Source organism: Erpetoichthys calabaricus, chromosome 8 (genome assembly GCF_900747795.2).
Source record: "Erpetoichthys calabaricus chromosome 8, fErpCal1.3, whole genome shotgun sequence".
In the NCBI taxonomy this organism is placed as follows: domain Eukaryota; kingdom Metazoa; phylum Chordata; class Cladistia; order Polypteriformes; family Polypteridae; genus Erpetoichthys; species Erpetoichthys calabaricus.
In genome coordinates, this window is record NC_041401.2 from 177,091,894 (window position 1) to 177,113,909 (window position 22,016).

General features: G+C 41.5%; 1 protein-coding gene across 3 annotated transcripts in view; it reads right to left on the reverse strand.

The window, feature by feature from the left end:
* Nucleotides 1–16,920: 16,920 nt before the first annotated feature.
* Nucleotides 16,921–22,016, reverse strand: part of eno1a (enolase 1a, (alpha)) — a 29,416-nt gene continuing 24,320 nt past the window's right edge. For all 3 annotated transcript variants that reach the window (XM_028807877.2, XM_028807879.2, XM_028807878.2), the window contains exons 10-12: nucleotides 19,438–19,546; nucleotides 17,758–17,816; nucleotides 16,921–17,387 (exon numbers count right to left, since the gene is read on the reverse strand). In XM_028807877.2, coding sequence (XP_028663710.2) covers nucleotides 17,318–17,387; nucleotides 17,758–17,816; nucleotides 19,438–19,546 — 238 coding nt within the window. In that variant the 3' untranslated portion in view covers nucleotides 16,921–17,317. The remainder of the gene's footprint in view (nucleotides 17,388–17,757; nucleotides 17,817–19,437; nucleotides 19,547–22,016) is intronic.

A 22,016-nucleotide genomic window follows, 5' to 3' on the forward strand; every position in this document is an offset into this window, starting at 1 on the left:
CGTCACCCTCTCATCCAAACCTTTAGTCTATTAATTAGCCTTTCAATCCTACTGACACACACCTTCTGTACACAGGCCCGCAAGCACTATAAATGCCCTCAGCTTCTGTGCTGAATCCACTGTCTCGTTTTCAGAAAAACCACAGCTCACTGACTGGGTGGGAACGATTGGGTGGCCTCTCCTGTCTTTTGTAAGCTCTCTGCCTCGTGGAGCCCTGGCACATACTGTTACCACTTGCAGACTGATGGCATGTTAACGTCCCCATGACTTCGAAACACAAGCATTGTGCCAGCGGAGCGTGTAAAACTACGGGAGGGGAGCAGGAGGCCGTCAGTGTTTTTTTTTGGCTGATGTTCAGTGTAATAGATGACTTCTGCAGGTTTCTTTGAAAGGTTGAGCTATTAGCCATTTTTCTTATGGTAAGACTAAATCAGCAGCAGACTGCCTTGCTCGTGTTGAAACGTCATCTTTATGCTGTCAGGATTAGACAAATCTCTTCAATATCTGCTCTAATATTTGTAATAGGATTTTGAGGCAGCTGTCGAGGCAACACTCCCCCACATTAACCCCAAGAGGGGAGACTTGGCCGAACTACAATCAGCAACATCTGTAATTCTAGGAAGATCAAAACTAAACTTTAGAGAGTACACAGCAAGCAGAAGTCAGAGTGCTTTGAGATATTTTAACATTTGGAATGAAGTACTTCACATCTCCTCCAGACTGGGGCTCAAATGGCAGCCCAGTAACCATCTGTATTGAGTTTGCACATTCTTACTGTGGGAGTTTTCAACATGTAAATTGTACAATTGTGAGGCAATAGTACAAGCCTCTGCACCAAACACCGCCCTGTGTGATATTAATATTAAAATGTACTCCTGAAGACTTCTGGGTTTGAATTGTAGCCCAGGTAATTTTCCTCCTAGATCCCTAAAATGTTCAGGTTTGCTTGATTAATGTTTTAACATTGACTTGTTGACTGGACTGGGACTGCATGTAAGCTTGGGCTCCACTTTGCTTTTAGTGGTGCTGTAATAGGTTGGGGATCCCAGTGACCTTAATATTGAGTAAGAAAACTCCGAAAATGAATAGATAGATGGAGAGATGGATGGATGATTCCACCAGTCCACTGTGTTACTCTTTAAAAAAAATGAAAATATATATTGTCACATGCGTACGCATAGGGGGCAGCTAAAGGCCATAGTGACTGCAATTCTACTGCCGCTCCAGGGGTTGGCGCTGTGTCCAAATACCTCTCTCTTTTTCTCTCTGTACAGACAAGTTGATTGACAGCTAGGACACCTATGACATCACTTCCCATCTTTGTTCACCTGGACCTGCCCCTTCCTGTCAGAAAGGCTGAAAACAGGAAGCTCCGCCATCTTGGAACAGTTCTTTCTTGGACTCATGTCTGTAGGCATGACTCTGCAAGAATTTGCCTGCATTTTTAATCTTGCTGACTCCAAATATATGGGGTGGCCATCTTGGCACACCAACTCTTTATTGTTGTCCTTTCTTTCTGTTACAATATTTACAGTGGTGGTGGGCAAAAGCAGGTTTACAGTTGTTCGTATGGAAAAAGATATGCAGATTCTGATTATTAAAACATCTTTATTAACTCAACAGTAATAATAGCTTTATTAACTCAATTATTGTAAAAAATAAATAAATAAAAATACAAGAATAAACTCTGTGTTTTGCATACTTACAACTGTAAACCTGCTTTTGCCAACACCTGTATATATTGTCACACACACCGGTTTGGGAGTTGGGAGCTCATCTACTGACAATCGCACTCCAAACTAGAGGGTGGCTTCTCTTCCTCCCTCTGCAGTACAGATGACTGACGGTCAGTCCACCTTTGATGTCACTTCTGGATTCTGCCCTTCTTGAACCTGCCCCTTCCGGGTCTCCACATTGAAAACCGCCTTTGATCCCATCTTGAGTGAGTCTGAAGAAGACTACCATCTGAACAAGACTTCACTGGGGAGGGTAGGCGATAGGAAAGGCATCTGGCTGTAAAAATCATGCTGAAACCTATAAAACATTGACCCCACAAAAAAGTTGGAAAAAATTTCATTCAACTTCAAAGTTTAAAAGCCCGCCTAGAAGTCCCAGTAGATGCCATCAAGCGCTGTTTCACGTTTATAGTAAAATGGTGACAACACCACAAGAGAAATAATTTTGCAAGGAGGATTGGCGTAACCTGAATGTCACCATTCCAGGATGATGGATTGGAAGAGGTGGACAACAAGATCTTGCTCATCGTCTATGGCCTCCCAGGTCTCTGGACCTTACCCCCTGCGATTTTTATCTATGGGGGTACATTAAAGAAAGAGTGTTTGTTCCACCTGTGCCAGCTAATCTTCAAGATCTGCGACATTGAATTGAGGAAGCTGTGAATTCAATAACTAGGGCCCAGTTGACTCTTGTGTGGCAAGAAATGGTCTACCGTTTTGATGTTTGTCGCACTACACATGGTGCTCATGTTGAGTGCATGCAACCTCAAGGACCATAGGACCAAACTTTGAACTTTCCTTTATCCAGTGATGTGCGGAATGTGTTTCTGTCTTATACAGTTTGTTTGGAGTACATTTTTGAAATCTGCTCTTTCATTTTGACTAGCCCTGTATATACTTTACTAGCCTCAGTACCTGTCAAAAACAGGCAATAGAGTAATTAAAAATGTTTTCTAGCTCTTGTTCTACGTGTACCTTCAGCACCTTCTGTCTTATTCGTGTATCTGAACATCTTTAAATGTCACTCCCTCTCTCAAGCACTTTCCTGTAAAGCCTACTTCTCAGACTCTTATTATTTTTGAGGTGCCTTTCTCACCTCCTCTCCAGTTTTACACTTTTAGCCTTTGAAAGCGATTCTGTAACATCATGCGTCTTACGGCTTTATTGACGTCTCTTCACCGGTGCTCTCGGCATTCTCTTAAAGTCTGCTTCTTCAACTCTGTCATTATTTTCAAGGCACCTTTCTTACCTCCTGTCCATTTTTTTCATTTTTGTCTTTGAAGGTGACTCTCAGCGTGTCCCCTATGCTTTTAATCCTCCTCATGCTTTTCACACAACTGCACTTCCTTTTTCGAGCCAAACTGACCAATCACACGATAGCCAAAGTAACCAATCAGATTTTTCAGAGGGACTGGGCACACAGACTTTAGTATTTTATTATATAGTAGAACTAGGGTGTTGTACCGTGTTAGCCATTATGAATGTAGAGAACGATGTACTGAAGAAGGGGCCTGAGTTGCCTCGAAAGCTTTCATATTGTAATCTTTTTAGTTAGTCAATAAAAGATGTCATTTTGCTTGGCTTTTCTCTACATTATATAGTAGATATACATACACAATCCCTTCAGAAAGTATTTGGACCACTTCACTTTTTACACATCTTATTATGTTGCAGCTTTATTTTATAACTGATTAAATTAGTTTTTCCCTCATCAAACAACAGTCAAAACCGCATACTGAAAAAGCAAAAACAAGATGTTTAGGATTTTTTGCATATTTATTAAAAACAAAAAACTAAACTATCACATTGACACAAATATTTAGACACTTTGCTATGGCACTTGAAATTTGTCTCAGGTGTATCCCATTCTATTGAGCATTGCTAAGATGTTTCTACACTTAATCTGGAATCCACCTGGTGACTTCAATTCATTGGACATTTTTAGGAAAGGCACACACCTGTCTACAGAAGGTCCCACAGTTGAGCAAAAACCAAGTCATGAGGTCGAAGGAATTGCCAGAAGAGGAGCAGATCTGGAAAAGACTACAAATAAATTCTTCAGCACTGAAGGTTCCCAAGAGCAAGGTGGCCTCTATAATTCTTATGTGGAATAAGGTTGGAACAACCATGTCTCCTCCTATAGCTGGCTGCCTGGCTAAATTAAGCAATAGTGGAAGAAGGGCCTTGTTAAGAGAAGTAACCAAAAATCTAAAGGCCACACTGGCTGAGCTCCAGAGAACCTGTGTGGAGATGGGAGAAATTTCCAGAAGGGCAACAATCCCTGCAATACTCCACCAATCTGGAGAGATTCTTTTACTTCTTGCTTCAGAGTGCCTAAAATGGCATCTGGCAAATTTCAAGTGGGCTGTCATATGTGACTGATTGATGGAGTGCTGCTAAGATGGCTGTCCTTCTGATAGGTTCTTCCATCTCAGAAGAGGACTTCTGCCCTCTGTGTTCTTGGTCAGCATCCTGACCGAAGCATCCATTAGTGCCACAGTAAAGGGTCTGAATGCTTATATGAATGATAGATTTCAGTTTTTGATTTTTAATAAGTTTGCAAACCCTTCTGAAAAAATGTTTTGACTTTGTCATTATGGTTTATTGAGTACAGACTGATGTGCAAAAATGGCAAATTTACCAATTTAAAATTAAATCCACGACACAGTGAATTGTGCAGAAAGTGGAGAGGTCTGAATGCTTTCTGAGTCCACTGTTTGTATTTACACACACACACACACACACAATTAAAGTTGTATACAGTATTTAAAATATATCAAGACATGAACATCTGGAAAAGCAAGAAAAACTAGAGAAATAATATACCCTCCTCTTAAACTGTAATATTCAGTATCTAATTATAACTCCCAGGTAAGGTAGTTATTTCAGATAATAAGCACAAATGTTTTGAGGTAAGGTAGTCATCCTCAGTAATTATGGCACAGGAAAGTAAGCACATGAATTCTTGTAACCTATCTATCTATCTATCTATCTATCTATCTATCTATCTATCTATCTATCTATCTATCTATCTATCTATCTATCTATCTATCTATCTATCTATCTAGTGCCTTACATATCTATCTATTATAGTCTTTCCTATCTATCTATCTATCTATCTATCTATCTATCTATCTATCTATCTATCTATCTATCTATCTATCTATCTATCTATCTATCTATCTATCTATCTATCTATCTATCTATCTATCTATCTATCTAGTGCCTTACATATCTATCTATCTATCTATCTATCTATCTATCTATCTATCTATCTATCTATCTATCTATCTATCTATCTATCTATCTATCTATCTATCTATCTATCTATCTATCTATCTATCTATCTAATAATAATAATAATTATACATTTTATTTATATAGCACTTTTCCCATGCTCAAGGCACTTCACAGAGTCTCAGAAAGAAACAGCAGGTACAGTATATGTAACATTGGATAAAAATTATCCTGAGCATCTGGACAGGACAGAGAAGAAGACTGAAAGAGGGGCAGAATGTCAGATTAAGTTAAAAGCCTTCCTGAACAGATGAGTTTAAAGTTGTTTTTTAAAAGAATGAATGGAGTCAGCTGATCTAATTAATTCTAGGAAGTCATTCCAAAGTTTGGATGCCATAGAGTTGAAGGCCCTGTCACCCACAGAGTGCAGGTTAGTGTGGGGTGCAACAAGATGACCAGAATCAGAGGATCTTAGTGGGTGAACAGGAGCATAGCAATGGAGAAACTCACTGACGTAGTCTGGTGCAAGGCCATTTAAAGCTTTGTAGGTTAATAATAGAATTTTATATTCAATCTTGTAAGACAGAGAGAGACAGTGGAGGTAAAGCAGGATGGGTGTTATATGCCTGCTGTTGCTCCGTTACTATTATAAACTGCGTACTCTGCACCTGTGCAAAATCTGTGAACTTTTTTCCTTATATTCTCAAACATGCTATAGTCTAAACAGTTCCAGATGTTTTTGTGATTATTGGTCACTATTGATTTTGATTATTGGTTATTTATTAGTTAATTATGTAATAAGTGAAAAAATATGATATACCACATCAATAATATACTCTTAATTATACTGTAGTTCTACAATTGGAAATTAAGTTTTTTTTATCTCAGAATGTTATCTTTTCCCCCAGATTCTTACTAAGGCTTGCCTCCTCTGCAATTTTTGGCCCTTATTTGGCCATAATTTCAATTGATTGTACATGCTTGTTTTTATTTCAGAACTCCAGTTTCTCTGCCTATTGCTGGTCTCTGCAGTGAGAGTGTAGTAAAAATGTGTAGTAACTGTCTTTCCCCCATAACAACACTAATAATAATAAGTTCAACCTAAAAGTTATTGTCATGTTGTGAATAGTGCAATTAAATTCTTATTTCTATGTCTTCTCAGAATTGCGACAGTGATACATTACCAACAAAAATATACATATACATAATAAATAAACTATACAACCCCCACCCCCCCGATCATACTCACTTAGTCGCCTCCCCCCCCCCCCCCCCTCTTAATGTGTTGCTATATATTGCCTTTGATTCTTGTAAGTCTAAGCATTATCCTCTGATGAAGACTCCTGGTAGGGGTTGAAAGCTCAGGAATAAAAACTACTTTATGATACGTGATTCATTATTTCTCCCTTTGTGGATCTCCAGCTGCAAATATGCAAACCGTATCACAGACCTTCTCTTCCATTCATATATATATATATATATATATATATATATATATATATATATATATATATATATATACATTTTAATGCGTAATGTCATGACTGACTATTCTATAATAATAATAATAATAATAATAATAATAAATAATAATAATAATCCATCCATCCTCTTCCGCTTATCCGAATAATAATAATAATAATATTGAATCTCGCTGGAGTCTGTTAGAATAAACTTTCGTTTGGTTTTCAGGCGCGTTCATGCAGAGCCCTTTTGACATCACTCGGCCACCGTAGCTCAGCGTTCGGTGCGCTGATATGAATCTCCACCAGAGGTCGCGTTCGCACGGCTGGCTTTAGACAACTATCTGCTGCTGTTCGGTAGAGTCGATTTTAATATTTTTCACGTTCATTTTAGAAAGTGGCGAATAAAACGCATTCTATCCAGTTTTATTGTCACACTGTGGCATCAGTGACACAGTGTAATATTTCAGTACACTAGTATGATGTAAGCATATTTAATACACAATACGTGATCGATGAAAAGCTGATTACACGGACCGTCGTGCTATATAGCATATTGAAATGAAAACAATTCGAGCTGCATCGAATATTGATCAGGCATTCTGGAATAAGGCTGTCATTCTCCAAGTGTCATCACAGCGTCAGTTTTAAAAGTAAACTACAGCGTTACGACCCTCGGTGTAATCGATGTGACTGCAGCCTTCCTTGCTGAAGAGCTGTGCGTGAGAGGGGGCGGCGGAGAGGGTCAAGAAGACCTCCTCAAACTGCCACCATTCGGGAGATCACCGCATTTTCCAGACACATCTCTTCGGTAATTTATAAAGTCTATCAAGGCTCACAGCAGGATACTATTTTATTATTTTTTATTTTAACAAAAAATGAAGGAAAGATTTTTTCTATTCATTTTGCACTCTTTTGCTTACAAGTATACTGAACCTAATTGAGTATTAAACTATATACGTAGCTTACATATAATTATTTTCATTGTTGAACAGAGCTTTTGACTAATAACACTTAATGTTGTACTTGGTTTGCCAAAAAAACCTCAAAATGCCAACTAGAGGGGAAAATACCATCAAACCCTAGCTAGTAACAAAGGGCAAACACATGATCTTTATAAATAAAAGTTGTATTGATTAAAAAAAAAGTCTTTTCCTGACAAAAACCTCTAAGGAGCAAAAATGGCACAGCAGGAGTTTCATGGAAGGCAACCAAATTCCAAAAACACAAATCCAGCAAGAATGTCGCAAAACAGAGCATTATGATCACAAATCCAGTAAATCACAAAATGTCACAAAAATCTGAATAGCTCACCAAGTGTATTCAGTGAACTTTTATAAGGCTAAGGGCACAGTCCCTGAACGGTGATGAGCAGGTTGCCTCTTGAGATGCCACACACAAAATACTTGAAATAAAGTGAAAGATACACAGACACAAAGAAACTAAATATTAACATAAAAAAAGAATCAGAAATGAACAAAACAGAGATAAAAGAGGAATTTGAGTGTCTAAAACATAACACCACTTAATGACTTCTGTCCACTGCCTGAATGTAGATAGTGATGAGTCCACCATGACTCCCAGGACCTTTTCATGAGGGGTACTTTCACGTTTCTGACCTCCCATTGTGTATTCAAATCTAACATTTTTACTTCCTTTGTGAATTGCCTTATGTTTACTTACATAAATTACATCTGCCAGTAATCTGTCCCAATCTTATATGCTATCCAGATTATCCAGTAACAATTTAGGTGATTCTGCTTGTCAGCCATTCCATCTCATTTGGTATCATCAGCAAACCTAACCTGTTTTTTCATGATATTTTTGTCCTGATCATTTATGCATATTAAAAAGAGAAGGAGCCCCAGCACCGATCCCAGAGGGACACACTACTTTTAACATTGTCATATTCTGGTAAGGGTCTGCACACCATGACCCTTTACTTCTTCTGTTTTAGCAAACTTTATGTGCCCACCTACAAACTACAGTATGTCCTGAACTACCGATTCTGAGGTTGATGCCCAACCTCTTATGTGGACCTTATTAAAAGCCTTCTGAAAATCAAGATTAATAATATCATAGGCTCCTATTCTGATTGTACGCTTTTGTTGCTTCCTCATAGAACCCCAGATGTGCTGGTTTGGTTGACTGGTGACTCTTAACTGGTCCAGTTTGTGTGGTTGTGTTTATGTATATGTTTTCCCCAACATGAACTTAATTCCTCATCCAGTGTTGATTTCTACTTTATGTTTGAAGTCTCCCCAAATGTACCTGAAAATGGGCAAAGTGGGCTCAGATAATAGACGGCCTGTTAATTTCATGTTTTCCATTCTAAGATATCCAAAATGTTGCCTTCTTTTCCTTTTCCTACACTTACTTACAGTTGCCATTCCTGAAGGTGTTGTCCTGTTTCTGACATGCTTATATTTAACCACACACCATGGATGGGCACACTTGCTCCGTAAGATAACAGCGGCAGTAGGTCTTCAGTTTAGTCAATTAGCTGCCATGTAATGTCTGTTATGGTACTGCTGGCCTAAGGGTCTCCTCCAAAGTCTGAGTACGTCTTGGCAGTGGTAGTGCGATCACAGGCCCGTATTAACACAGCTCATTTTCAGCCACATCATTTATTTGCTAAAGTCACATGTAGTGAGCGGATGCTGGTGTGAAGTGACAGCTAATAATTAACACTTTATCATTTGTGAAGGTGTCTACTCATCACAATTTGACAGCGTTAAATTAGAGGAAGACATGGTGTGACCTCAGCTGATGAGAGTAAAGACAGCATTGATCTCAACATTGATGAGTGAAAGTCTGTTAGTACACAAAAACAGATAGATAGATAGATAGATAGATAGATAGATAGATAGATAGATAGATAGATAGATAGATATGAGAGGCATTATATAATATAGTGTGGCGAGCGGCCCAGAAGGACTGAGGGAGGGATTACGCCACCTCCGGACCATGAGGGGGCGACTGCCCTGGTGGTTATGGGGACCACGGGAAAGGAGCTTGGAAGCTCAACCTTATAGGGGCCCGTGGTCACTGCCAGGGGCTGCCCAAATGCCAGAGGAGCCCTGGTCGTCAGCACTTCTGCCACACCCAGAAGTACTGGGAGAAAGAAGACCAGGGACACCCGGAGTGCTTCCGGGTGCACAGCCGGCACACCAGGGAGTGCCGACAGGAGCACGTTGGGAAGCACCTGGAGCACATCCGGGTGGATATAAAAGGGGCCACCTCCCTCCATTCGATGGCTGGAGTCGGGAAGAAGAAAGACGGAGCTCAGGAGGAGAGGAGTGGAAGCGGACCTGAAGAGAGGCGTTGTTATTGAGAGGCCTGGACTTTGGGGGAGTATTGGGTTGTGTGCTGTTCCACTGTAAATATGAATAAACATGTGTTGGGTTTTGTACCTACGGTGTCCACCTGTCTGTGTCCGGGTCATATTCCACAATAAATAGATATATACTGTATAATATAGATAGATAGATTTAAGTAATTGAGGTATAGTTTACAGTAGGGGTCCCCAACCCCCGGTCCGCGGCCCACTACCGGTCCGCAGCCGTCTGACAGCCGGGCCGCGAGAGAACTGCCGGCAACGGCGACTCACTCAGACTTTTTGGTGGGCGGGGCTTTGCAGCTGCGCAGAGAGAGGAGAGAGACCGAGGTGAGAGAGTATTACAACAAAGTATTTTTATGGTCCCGATAGTTTCCCCATATGACACGAGACTATAGAAATCTCGTTACTACGAAGTACATTCAACAGATACTTTCATTACAACGAAGTGACCTTGAAATGCTTGAATGAATCATCCACAGAGCAGTTAGATCTATGGTCGCAGCTCAGATGTGCATGTTTGCACAACGATCCCCAAACAGAAACATTGTAAAAAAATTCTTTCTTCGAACTTTCCTCGTACTGTTTTTTTTTTTTTTTTTGCTGTTTTTGTTGTCTGTGGTTTTCATTGATTCCTTTTGCTTATTGCTTGTCAACATTTGAAAAACATCCATTGGAATTTAACTCATTGTCACCCTTCTATAGAAACGGCAGACACGAAAAAAACGATAACAGTGTTAATGTTTGTGATGTGCAGTCTGTTGGATTGGCAAATGCAAAGCATATGTCTTTGTTATATGCAAAAAAAGAAGAAAAATCTCGGGTTGCAAACGTATGTGAACTGCTTAATAACTTTAATAATAATAGAAATGTTATGTAAATTATGTATAAAACTGCCCCCCCCAACCAATGGGGCCGGTCCGTGGAAAAATTTGCATCTAATAAAGTGGTCCTTGCTGTCAAAAAGGTTGGGAACCACTGGTTTACAGGATAGATAGATAGATAGATAGATAGATAGATAGATAGATAGATAGATAGATAGATAGATAGATAGATAGATAGGAAAAGGCACAATATGCGGTGTAACAGGGAGAGGGGTTATAATGGGGGAGGGGCAACTCAAAAACCAGGGCAAACACTGGGACTGCAATTCCCATCAGGCAGTGGCAGGCAGCTGGGGCTGATGGGAGGACACTATTATCAGTGTGCACAATTTTTTAAATTGATTTTATCTGAAGAAAATAACATTGCACACCATCAAGTATAACTTGCACAACAAAGAAAAGAACATTCCATAGAATCAAGTGAAATTTAACAAACCAGAATTCAGCCCCCACCTGAGAGAATGAGAGGAGAGACAACAACAAGAGCATATCTTTAAAAACAACAAAAAAGGCAGAATGTTCTTTTCCCTGATATAGAAGCTTATTGTAAAATTGCATTAATTAATGTTAGTAAGTGCGATAGAGAGAAGCCACGATGAAACAGAATGAGACGTTAAGTTTTTAGCGCATGCCGAGTTGCTGTTCAAAAATATAAGAGAATGATTGATGACGGTGTGACTTTTACTGTTTTTTGATAGTAGACATTTCCTCAAGTCCATTTATTGAAGGCACCCTTATAATTTTAGGTTTTGATGCCAATACATCATGATTTGTAGCAATTTTAAGTCAACGTTGAATGTGCCAGCTTTGACTCGTCTTTATAACATTATCGAATGCTGCCACTGGTGCGGCCTCCTGTAATAATACGGAGACATTTATGAATCTTAGCCCCCTCCAGTTCCCCCTACTGTGGACACTTTCTTCAGTGCGTGAGTTAAATTATTCAATAAGCTAACCCATGTATTAATGTGGGATTAAACATATATTTGTGAAAGCACAATAAATACACCAGGAAATACAAAGAAGTAGCGTTTAGTGTTCCAACTCAGAACGGAGTTACTGCAACTGTGGAAATAAAAAGAGCAAATTCTCGACCCATGAGAGCAGAGACATTGATGGAGAGGTAGAGCTGATGACACATGTGACTCTTTCATTTCAGGACAAAAGGGTCTACATTTAAAAAAAACAAATATTTGTTTTCTTACCTTAACTCCGTATACTTGTACAAATATACCTGGGCAACACCAAGTACTTCGACAAGCAAGTGTCAGATAAAGTTAACACAAAAATGTAACACGACTATCAAAAACTAGAATTATGTGACAGCCTTTGTGTCTAATGCGAGAGTAGATATTATTCCTCATATATTTATGGCATTGTGGTCAAGGTGCTGGACTTGTCAAACCCAAGGCTGCTGGCCCAGTTTGACTCCAACTGAGCTTGACCTGCTTCTCTTCATCTGTAAAAACGTATCCACAAGCAGGCACAAAATATCCTTACCTTTAAGTCACCGTGAATAACTTGGGTTGAAACGTAAAACACATGAAGTCCACAAAGATTTCACTCCGTATAGGACTTCACCCTACATCAGTTTTATTTACAGGCTTAGGCTAAAACACATTCATCTGGAGCTGCACCTACCCCAGCAACAACGGGTGTATGGCAAGGATTGATCCAGGACACAGGCCAGAAACCCATACACCTTCACCATCACTTTAGAGCCACCAGTTAGCCTACGCCAGACGTCTTTAGGATGTGTAAGGAAACTGGAATACGCTGAAACTGGGAGCACAAACAGAATCCATAGAGAAAGGGTGACCAGACAGCTGGACCCATGAGGCACCAGCATTATCTGCTGCACTCCATCTTCATATCACCACTCCAGAGGATCTCTCATCAGTCTTCATGGAGCTCAGTACATGATGCAGAAAACATACTAAAGGGTAAGGGCAGTTTTAAAACATCCTTAAATAAATCTGCTGTGTATTCTGCTAAGTCACAAAAAGCAGTCCATTTTATTTTAAACAAGTAAGCCTGCGATTCTCTAGAGAATCGTAAATTCAAGAATGGCAATTTTCTGTTCCGTCCGATATTTGGATGGATGACATATCATGGAGGGTGGGTGCGTCTGGGGAAATGTCATTTAATTAAATAAGCATATCTGTACTAAGGTGGTTTCGTTTTGTGGAGACGTGATTCCGTTGCCTTTGCTGACACCGAGTGGAGCACAGCAAGTTTAGGTGTGGGCAGCTGCGTCTGGGCGGCTGTAGAACCTGGCGTGCACGCTTTACCTCATGTTTAATTCACAGGTCGTGAAGTGGGCGCCACCTACTGACTCTGGGAAGCTGCTGCGTTTGACTCTGGGGCGCCGCGGCGCATTTGTACTACAGCGGATTCTTTGTGTGGGCGCAGTCGTTCATTGTTGTTGCGTTCATTTATTGTGTCTATCCATACGGGCTCGTTTTGTATTTCCGTTAGTTGAGCTCTGTCATTGTGGAGCCGTGACGTGTTTGCTTCTGGTGTGTCTTAAGTGGGCGCCACCTACTGTGTGGGAAGCCGCTGCGTTTTGGTGCGTCCGTGCATAAATTAAACTGTGGTTTAGTAATATAGATGACACTTTGAAAAAAATTCTAATTTTATTTTTTTTCTTGAAACCTATTCAGTTCCTTTGAGAATCAGCTTGACTAATTAATTGAAATATATAGAATTGGAACCCCCAATGTGATTAAACTGTCTTATTTTTCTCATGGGTGGAGTCTTGTTCTGTAAATCATAAAGCTAAATGATCTGATAGAAAACGAGCAGCTCTAATCCCCCAGTGTTCAGGACTGGTTAATTAAAGACTTTATCACGGATTAATTCACTTGAAGGTCCTAAGAACAGATCTGTGTTTCCTGCACCTTCTCCTATATTTAGAGAAAATTAAAGTCAGGTGCAGTAAAAGTAGGCAAGTATCCAGTTGGTGTAACTGACCGTGGATAAACATGAAGGCGCTGCCAGTGTAACTGTTTGACTGGCGTTTAGGGTTACAGTACCATCTCTCAATGACTGACAGGCACTATAAGCAAGTTTTGTTTTTTAGACTCCTAAAAGTTAACCCCTTTAACCTCAGTACTATTTATAGTATACAGAGTGCATGTTTTTATACAGTGTGTGTATTCTCACACACACACTTTTAATCTATGTATTATATTAAAAAAAATCCTGGGACGAGACGAGACTTTTTAGCCTGGGACAAGATGTGACTTTTTCAGAGAGACACTTTTACGTCCCGCGAGACAAGAGATTTACTGCTAATGTAAAGTCCATCCATCCATTATCCAAACCGCTGAATCCGAACACAGGGTCACGGGAGCCAATCCCAGGGCACAAGGCAGGAACCAATCCCGGGCAGGGTGTCAACCCACCGCAGGACACACACAAACACCCACTAGGGCCAATTTAGAATCGCCAATCCACCTAACCTGCATGTCTTTGGACTGTGGGAGGAAACCCACGCAGACACGGGGAGAACATGCAAACTCCACGCAGGGAGGACCCGGGAAGCGAACCCAGGTCTCCAGGTCTCCCAACTGCGAGGCAGCAGCGCTACCCACTGCGCCACCGTGCCGCCCGCTAATGTAAAGTGCCCCTATAAATAAAATGCATTATTATTATTATTACTTTGTGCCAAGAGATTTAACCACGGCCGGAAATAAAAGACAAAGAGTAGATGACAAAGTTTGAACGTCATAATTCAAAAACATTGGTGCGATAAACATGCAGAGCAGGTTAGAGATAATGGAAGTACTAAAATTCGAAAGTCTCAAAAAAAATGGTAGTAAAGATTGCTTTAGCGCAAACAAACAGAACATATTACTTGGTGAAATAACAGAACAGCGAAAGGAGATCAAATATATTGCTCGGATTTAAACTTTAATCCGGAGACTTCTAGATCATCTAATTCGTGTTGCCATCAGGGAAAAGTAGTGTTTCTTCCCAGTGAAGAGGTGTATCCGTGAGAATTTAAAGATTTGTTGTTTGGTGAAAGTGAAATCCACATACACGAGCGGTAGAGATGTGAAGTAACTGGCACAGGCCTGGTTGGCCAGCGAAGCCCCCTACATCTTCTTATATAATAGGCTACCATTGCTGTTCGTTTGTCTGTCCAGGATTTTAAATCACCTGTAGCTCACAAACCATTTGAACTATTGACTTGAATTTTAGTACACATATACTACATGACATCTACTGTCTTCTTTCGGGGTGATGATTGACCTCCAAGGTTATTCCTCTTTTTATTTTAATGTAGAATCAACTCACGGCAGCGGCCAGCAGGGCAGCCATATGGCGCATGCGTACAGGCGCCATTCTCATCCCTTGCACCTTCGACGTCACTTCCCCTACCTCTTCATATCTTAAATCATTCTTGAGGCTGATTGAAGGCTGAAGTGTCAGCTTAAGGTAACAATTAAAGAAAACGTACTCCGTAATTACAACACAAACTCTGACTTCATCAGTTTTAATGCAAAAAGATGCTGTGGAAAGAAGAGAAGAAGCGGGTTGCTAGGGTGGAGAAAACAAGAGCTGCTCAGGAAGCAGCACGCGCATCAACCTCTGAGCAAACGAATGCTAAACTTACAGAGAAAGAGGATGAAAACTAGGAATGCTCAATATATATACCAGTATATACTGCTTTAATTCTCCTTGAGGTTTTTCTAGAACTTGAATGGTGTCCACCTGTAGCAAACTGAATTGACTGGACATCATTTAGAAAGGCACACACCTGAATATAGAAGGTCCCATACTGCAAGTCAGGACAAAAACCAAACCATCAAGTCCAAGGGTCGCTCTGTAGACCTCTGTGATCAAACTGTGGTTAGGCAAAGATCAGGGCAAGGGGATCAAACCATTTGTAAAGCTTTGAGTTTTCCCAGGAGAACAGCACCCTCAATAATTGTGAAGTGGAAGGAGTTTGGAAGCACCGGGACTCCTTCTAGAGTTGGGCAAACCAAGTAACCAGACAAGAAGGGCATTCATCAGTGAGGTGATCAAGAACCCAGTGTCAACTTTAAACAAAATCTTCAAATGTCCTTGGCTGAAATGGGAGAACCATTTGGAAGGATGATCTACTCAGCAGCACTCCACCAATCAGCCATTCATGGTGTATTTGCTACTTTTAGATGAAAGCCACTATGGAGTAAAAAGGGATTTGACAGATTAAAGTACTCGAGAGGAAAAAAAAAATTCTCTGGTCTGATGAGATAGAACTCCAAACACTATGACTGTTGAAGATCAGGCACTGCTCATCACCTGCCTAATATAACCCCTACAGTGAAGCATGGGATGGTAACATCATGCTATGGAGGAGCTCATCAGCAGCAGGGACAGGGAGACTGGTCAGAATTGAGGGAAGGATAAATGCAGCCACATACAGTGAAGTCCTTGAAGAGAGCCTGCTCCAGCTTACACACAAGCTCAGACTAGGGCGATGGTTCACCTCTCAGCACGAAAGTGACCCAAACCATACAGCCAGGACAACACTCTAGCGAGTGGCTTCAGTTTTCGACTGTTCTTGAGTGCCCCAGACAGTCCAAACTTAAAACCATACAGAAAATCTGTGGAGACCTGAAGATAGATAGATAGATAGATGGCAGATTGCTTCCCTTCCAATCTAATAGAACTTCAGAGGATCTTCCAGGAAGAATGGGATCAACTGCCCAAATCCAGGTGTGCAAAGCTGAAAGACTCAAAGATGGAATTCCGCCAAGGGGTTTTCTACAAAGTACTAAATTAAAAGTCTGAATGCTTGAAACTAAAGGAGAGATTTCAGTTTTTGATTTTCAATAAATTTGCAAACCTTTCTAAAAACAAGTTCTTCCTTTCTCATTATGGGTTATTAAGTGTAGACTGATGAGAAAAACTGGCAAATTTATCCATTTACAAGTTTAATCTACAATGCCGAAAATAAATGGGACTGAATACTGTTTGAATCTCCTGTGTATACACACACACACACACACACACACACAACACGTTTCAGTGCCTCTGCATCCCAAAGACTTGCAGCTTATCTGCCAACTCTAAACTGGCCCCAGAACAAGTGACTAAGTGGGAAGTGTGTAGATGTGTGCCCTGCAGTACACTGGCATCTGTCTTCAGGGTTGTTTGTAACTCTGCCAAGATAGACTTTAGTCTCTGTGACCCTTAATTGAAATAAACAGGTTTGAGAAGGTATGTATAAAATTGATGAATATGGTGTACACTAAGTGACATTACTGACATTTCATGGGCCAAGTAATAGTTTATTTGCCACACAAACATTAACATTAGTCTCTCAGACTTGGTACATATAGACTCTTAGTTTTGCTAAAATTATAGTCTCAGACATATGCCAAGATGTACATATATACTCTGCTCTCACTTTGTTAAAATAGACTATGGAACCGCACAGTACTCACAAATAGCTCAAGGGTCACTCCCTCACACAATACGAAATACACGAAAGTACAGACTGACTGCATTTTAAGCCGCAATTCTAAGAAGCAGCAGGTTTAAACAATTTGGGATGTTTGCTGTGGTCAAAAAAAAAAAAGATTCTTGACCACCAGGTGTCCTTTATACAGCTGCCCTTCTGCTGTTGGGGTGCCAAATGAAATATGAGAGAGCACACAGCAGGCTTTAGTTGGTGAGGGGGTTTCTAAAGTTTCTTCCAGCAAAGCGAGCACCAGCTCCAAGCTCTTCCTCAATCCTGTTAGAAGATAGGAGTTAAATAAATATTAATATATTAGCAAAAATGTTTTCTTAATTTAAACTCAGAAGAGGGCCCACATATAAAAACTTGCATATGCCAGACCTAAAGTCTCCATGTTACAGAATACTAATTTATTATTCTCTTCCCAATAAATCTATCATGTGCTTCAGCAGGAAGTAATCATTCTTTATCTACAGATCTTGCATCTACAGTTCCACCATTTCGTATTTTAGACTGACGCAATCTACAATCTTGGGCTTAAGAAGAAATTTAACTCCAGTCCATTGTATTTATTTGAAGGTTCATTCCTTCCACAGTTGATATTTATCCATCTTATACACAACCTTAAATTTAGAGTGGGGCTCACCTCAGCAGTTGGTTATACTTGGCCAAGCGTTCAGATCGGCAAGGAGCACCAGTCTTGATCTGAGGAAAATAAAAGCAAGTCTTCTTATTTGTGATTAATATTGTTTGTCCTAATTATTACTTTAATCCATCAAAATATGTTGCTTGTGTGTAGATTTCCACATCCATTATAATTTTGCATCTTATACTGTATACATCTTGAGATTTGAAGTAATGAGCATTTCACCGCTAATGAAGTTAGTACACTCTAAGTCAGGGGTCTCCAACACGTTGCTCGCGAGCTACCAGTACCTCACAACCCCTTTCCAAGTAGCTCGCCAAAGGGTTGTTAATGAGTCCTACATAAATTTGAAAACTTGATTAGTCAAATTAGGGGTGGGTGGTCTTTCCAAAAAATCATTTTTAACACAAAACCACGTTCCACAATCTGAATTGCAATCTATCTTTTCAATGTGGCAGACACTTAAGAGAATAACCGAACTCAAACTCATTAAGACCTAAGTAACACTTTATTTTAAATATCAAGCAAAGTTGAATTCAATTGTTCTCTCGATCGCTAGCTAAGTGGAGTTGAGGACCACGCCCCGAAGCTGGCGAGTGAGTGAGGAAGGCCCCGTCCCTCGGCCCATTGCGTGTTTCTCAGATTCACGCTTATAAATCGGTACCGCAAGCGAACTCTGATACATAGTGAAATGAGAGAAGTCACAAAATCAACTGGAATATTCAAGCAAATTATAGAAAAAAAACCCTATCTAAATCCGTTAAGTAGTTCTCTCGTAAAAAGCGGACATAGAGACATTGGATTTTATATATTATATATTAGTAAACCTTCAAAATAATGTGCAGCTAAAGTCTCAACAGCATTCTCTGTATTTCTGCAGCTTAGTAGAGTCAGATAACTAGAAGAATCTTCACCAAGCAGCTCTGAAAATGTCTTGCTTTGTTTGGGTCTCCATACCTCTGTGAGTCCGACGTGAATGTCATGAAATCAAAGTTCAGAACAAGACTGACAGACGAACATTGAAATGACTCCAGAAGAGTAAACCTCAGTGGCTCCACTCCACCAGACACCTGCCTCACTTGTTGAGTCATCTGACTAACTAAAAAACACATCACACATGCGACTGGACATGTGAATACTCTAGTGAAGTGAAACAGAGACATGTAACAAAATGACAAATGAAGAAGTCATATCTGTGGATTTGGAATTGCATTGTTTTGTTTTGACATACAAAATGCACTTGCAGGTGGACTAAATATTGTTTGTGATGTTTTAATGCAAAATGTGAGTTGTGGACACCAACATTTTGTAAATGTTCAGGCAAACCAAGCTTATTCAGTTTGTTTGGGTTGAAATAAGCTATGAGAAGAAACATTAGAAAACATGAGTAGCTTTCGGCAATTTTCATTTTGTAAAAGTAGCTCTCAGGGGAAAAAAGGTTGGAGACCCCTGCTCTACGTTATGTTACATAAGATCAAATACACAGAACAATACAATATGACATAATAATAATAATACTTTACATTTAGATAGCACTTTTCTCAGTACTCAAAGCATTCTCCACACAGTGAGGACCCAGGAAGCAATCCCACAATCTCCCATAAAACAAATTCTTGAAGATTCTTTTCTTTTTCCCCTGAAGTTACACACATGCACACACACACACACACAGATTCATACCTGTCCAGTGCACAACCCAACTACCAAATCGGCAATAAAGGTGTCTTCAGTCTCTCCAGAACGGTGGCTAACCATGACTCCCCAGCCATTGGACTGTGCCAGTTTACATCTAGAAAACAGTGGAAACATCTTTGTATTGCATTGCTTACATTTATATAAATACTTCTCACTTAAATATATATATATTCAACTCCCACCACCGGCAGAACTTTGACCACATCCCGAGGGAGGTGGGGGACATTGAGTCCGAATGGGCCATGTTCCGTGCCTCTATTGTTGAGGCGGCTGACCGGAGCTGTGGCTGTAAGGTGGTTGGTGCCTGTCGTGGCGGCAATCCCCGAACCCGTTGGTGGACACCGGCGGTGAGGGATTCTGGCAAGCTGAAGAAGGAGTCCTACCAGACCCTTTTGTCCTGTGGGAATCTGGAGGCAGCTAATAGGTACTGGCAGACCAAGCGTGATGCGGCTTCGGTGGTTGCTGAGGCAAAAACTCGGGCGTGGGAGGAGTTTGGGGAGGCCATAGAGAATGACTTTCGGACGGCTTCAAGGAGATTCTGGTCTGCCATCCGACTTCTCAGGAGGGGGAAGCAGTGCAGTGTCAACACTGTATATGGTGGGGATGGTGCGCTGCTGACCTCGACTCGGGACGTTGTGGGTCGGTGGGGGGAGTACTTTGAAGACCTCCTCAATCCCATTAACATGCCTTCCAATGAGGAAGCAGAGCCTGGGGACTCGGAGGTGGGCTCTCCCATCTCTGGAACTGAGGGCACCAAGGTGGTCAAAAAACTGGGTGGGGTGGATGAGATACGCCCGGAGTTCCTCAAGGCTCTGGATGTTGTAGGACTGTCTTGGTTGACACGCCTCTGCAACATTGCATGGACATCAGGGACAGTGCCTTTGGATTGGCAGACCGGGATGGTGGTGCCCCTCTTTAAGAAGGGGGACCGTAGGGTGTGCTCCAACTACAGAGGGATCACACTCCTCAGCCTCCCTGGAAAAGTCTATTCGAGGTCCTAGAGAGGAGGGTCCATCAGATAGTCGAACCTCAGATTCAGGAGGAACAGTGTGGTTTTCGCCCTGGTCGTGGAACAGTGGACCAGCTCTACACCCTTAGCAGAGTCCTGGAGGGTGCATGGGAGTTTGCCCAACCAGTCTACATGTGTTTTGTTGACTTGGAAAAGGCATTCGACCGTGTCCCTCAGGGAATCCTGTGGGGGGTACTCCGAGAGTATGGGGTACCGGACCCCCTGATAAGGGCTGTTCAGTCCCTGTACAATCGGTGCCAGAGCTTGGTCCGCATTGGTAAGTCGAACCCGTTTACAGTGAGAGTTGGACTCCGCCAGGGCTACCCTTTGTCACCGATTCTGTTCATAACTTTTATGGACAGAATTTCTAGACGCAGCCAGGGTGTTGAGAGGGTCCAGTTTGGTGGGCTCAGGATTGGGTCACTGCTTTTTGCAGATGATGTTGTCCTGTTTGCTTCATCAGGACGTGATCTTCAGCTCTCTCTGGATCGGTTCGCAGCTGAGTGTGAAGCGGCTGGAATGGGAATCAGCACCTCCAAATCCGAGACCATGGTCCTCAGCCGAAAAAGGGTGGAGTGCCCTCTCAGGGTTGGTAGCGAAATCCTGCCCCAAGTGGCGGAGTTCAAGTATCTCGGGGTCTTGTTCACGAGTGAGGGAAGAATGGAGCGTGAGATCGACAGGCGGATCGGTGCGGCGTCTGCAGTGATGAGGGCTCTGCATCAGTCTGTCGTGGTGAAAAAGGAGCTGAGCCATAAGGCAAAGCTCTCAATTTACCGGTCGATCTATGTTCCTACCCTCACCTATGGTCATGAGCTATGGGTAGTGACCGAAAGAACGAGATCGCGAATACAAGCGGCTGAAATGAGTTTCCTCCACAGGGTGTCTGGGCTTTCCCTTAAAGATAGGGTGAGATGCTCAGTCATCCGGGAGGGACTCAGAGTAGAGCCGCTGCTCCTCCGCATCGAGAGGAGTCAGATGAGGTGGCTCGGGCATCTGATCAGATGCCTCCTGGACGCCTCCCTGTTGAGGTGTTCCGGGCACGTCTAACCGGGAGGAGGCCGCAGGGAAGACCCAGGACACGCTAGAGGGACTATATCTCTCGGCTGGCCTGGGAACACCTTGGGATTCTCCCGGAAGAGCTAGAAGAAGTGGCTGGGGAGAGGAGAATCTGGGCATCTCTGCTCAAGCTGCTGCCCCCGCGACCCGATCTCGGATAAGTGGAAGAGGATGGATGGATGGAGAGATATATATAATTATATATACACTGCGGTGGGTTGGCACCCTGCCCGGGATTGGTTCCTGCCTTGTGCCCTGTGTTGGCTGGGATTGGCTCCAGCAGACCCCCGTGACCCTGTGTTTGGATTCAGCGGGTTGGAAAATGGATGGATGATGGATATATATATATATATATATATATATATATATATATATAATATGACATTTGTAAACGTTAACATTATACAAAATTATTGTCTGTTTTTACCTGCACCTTAAATTTAATATTGTTTTTTGTATCAATATGCTGCTGCTGGAGTATGTGAATTTCCCCTTGGGA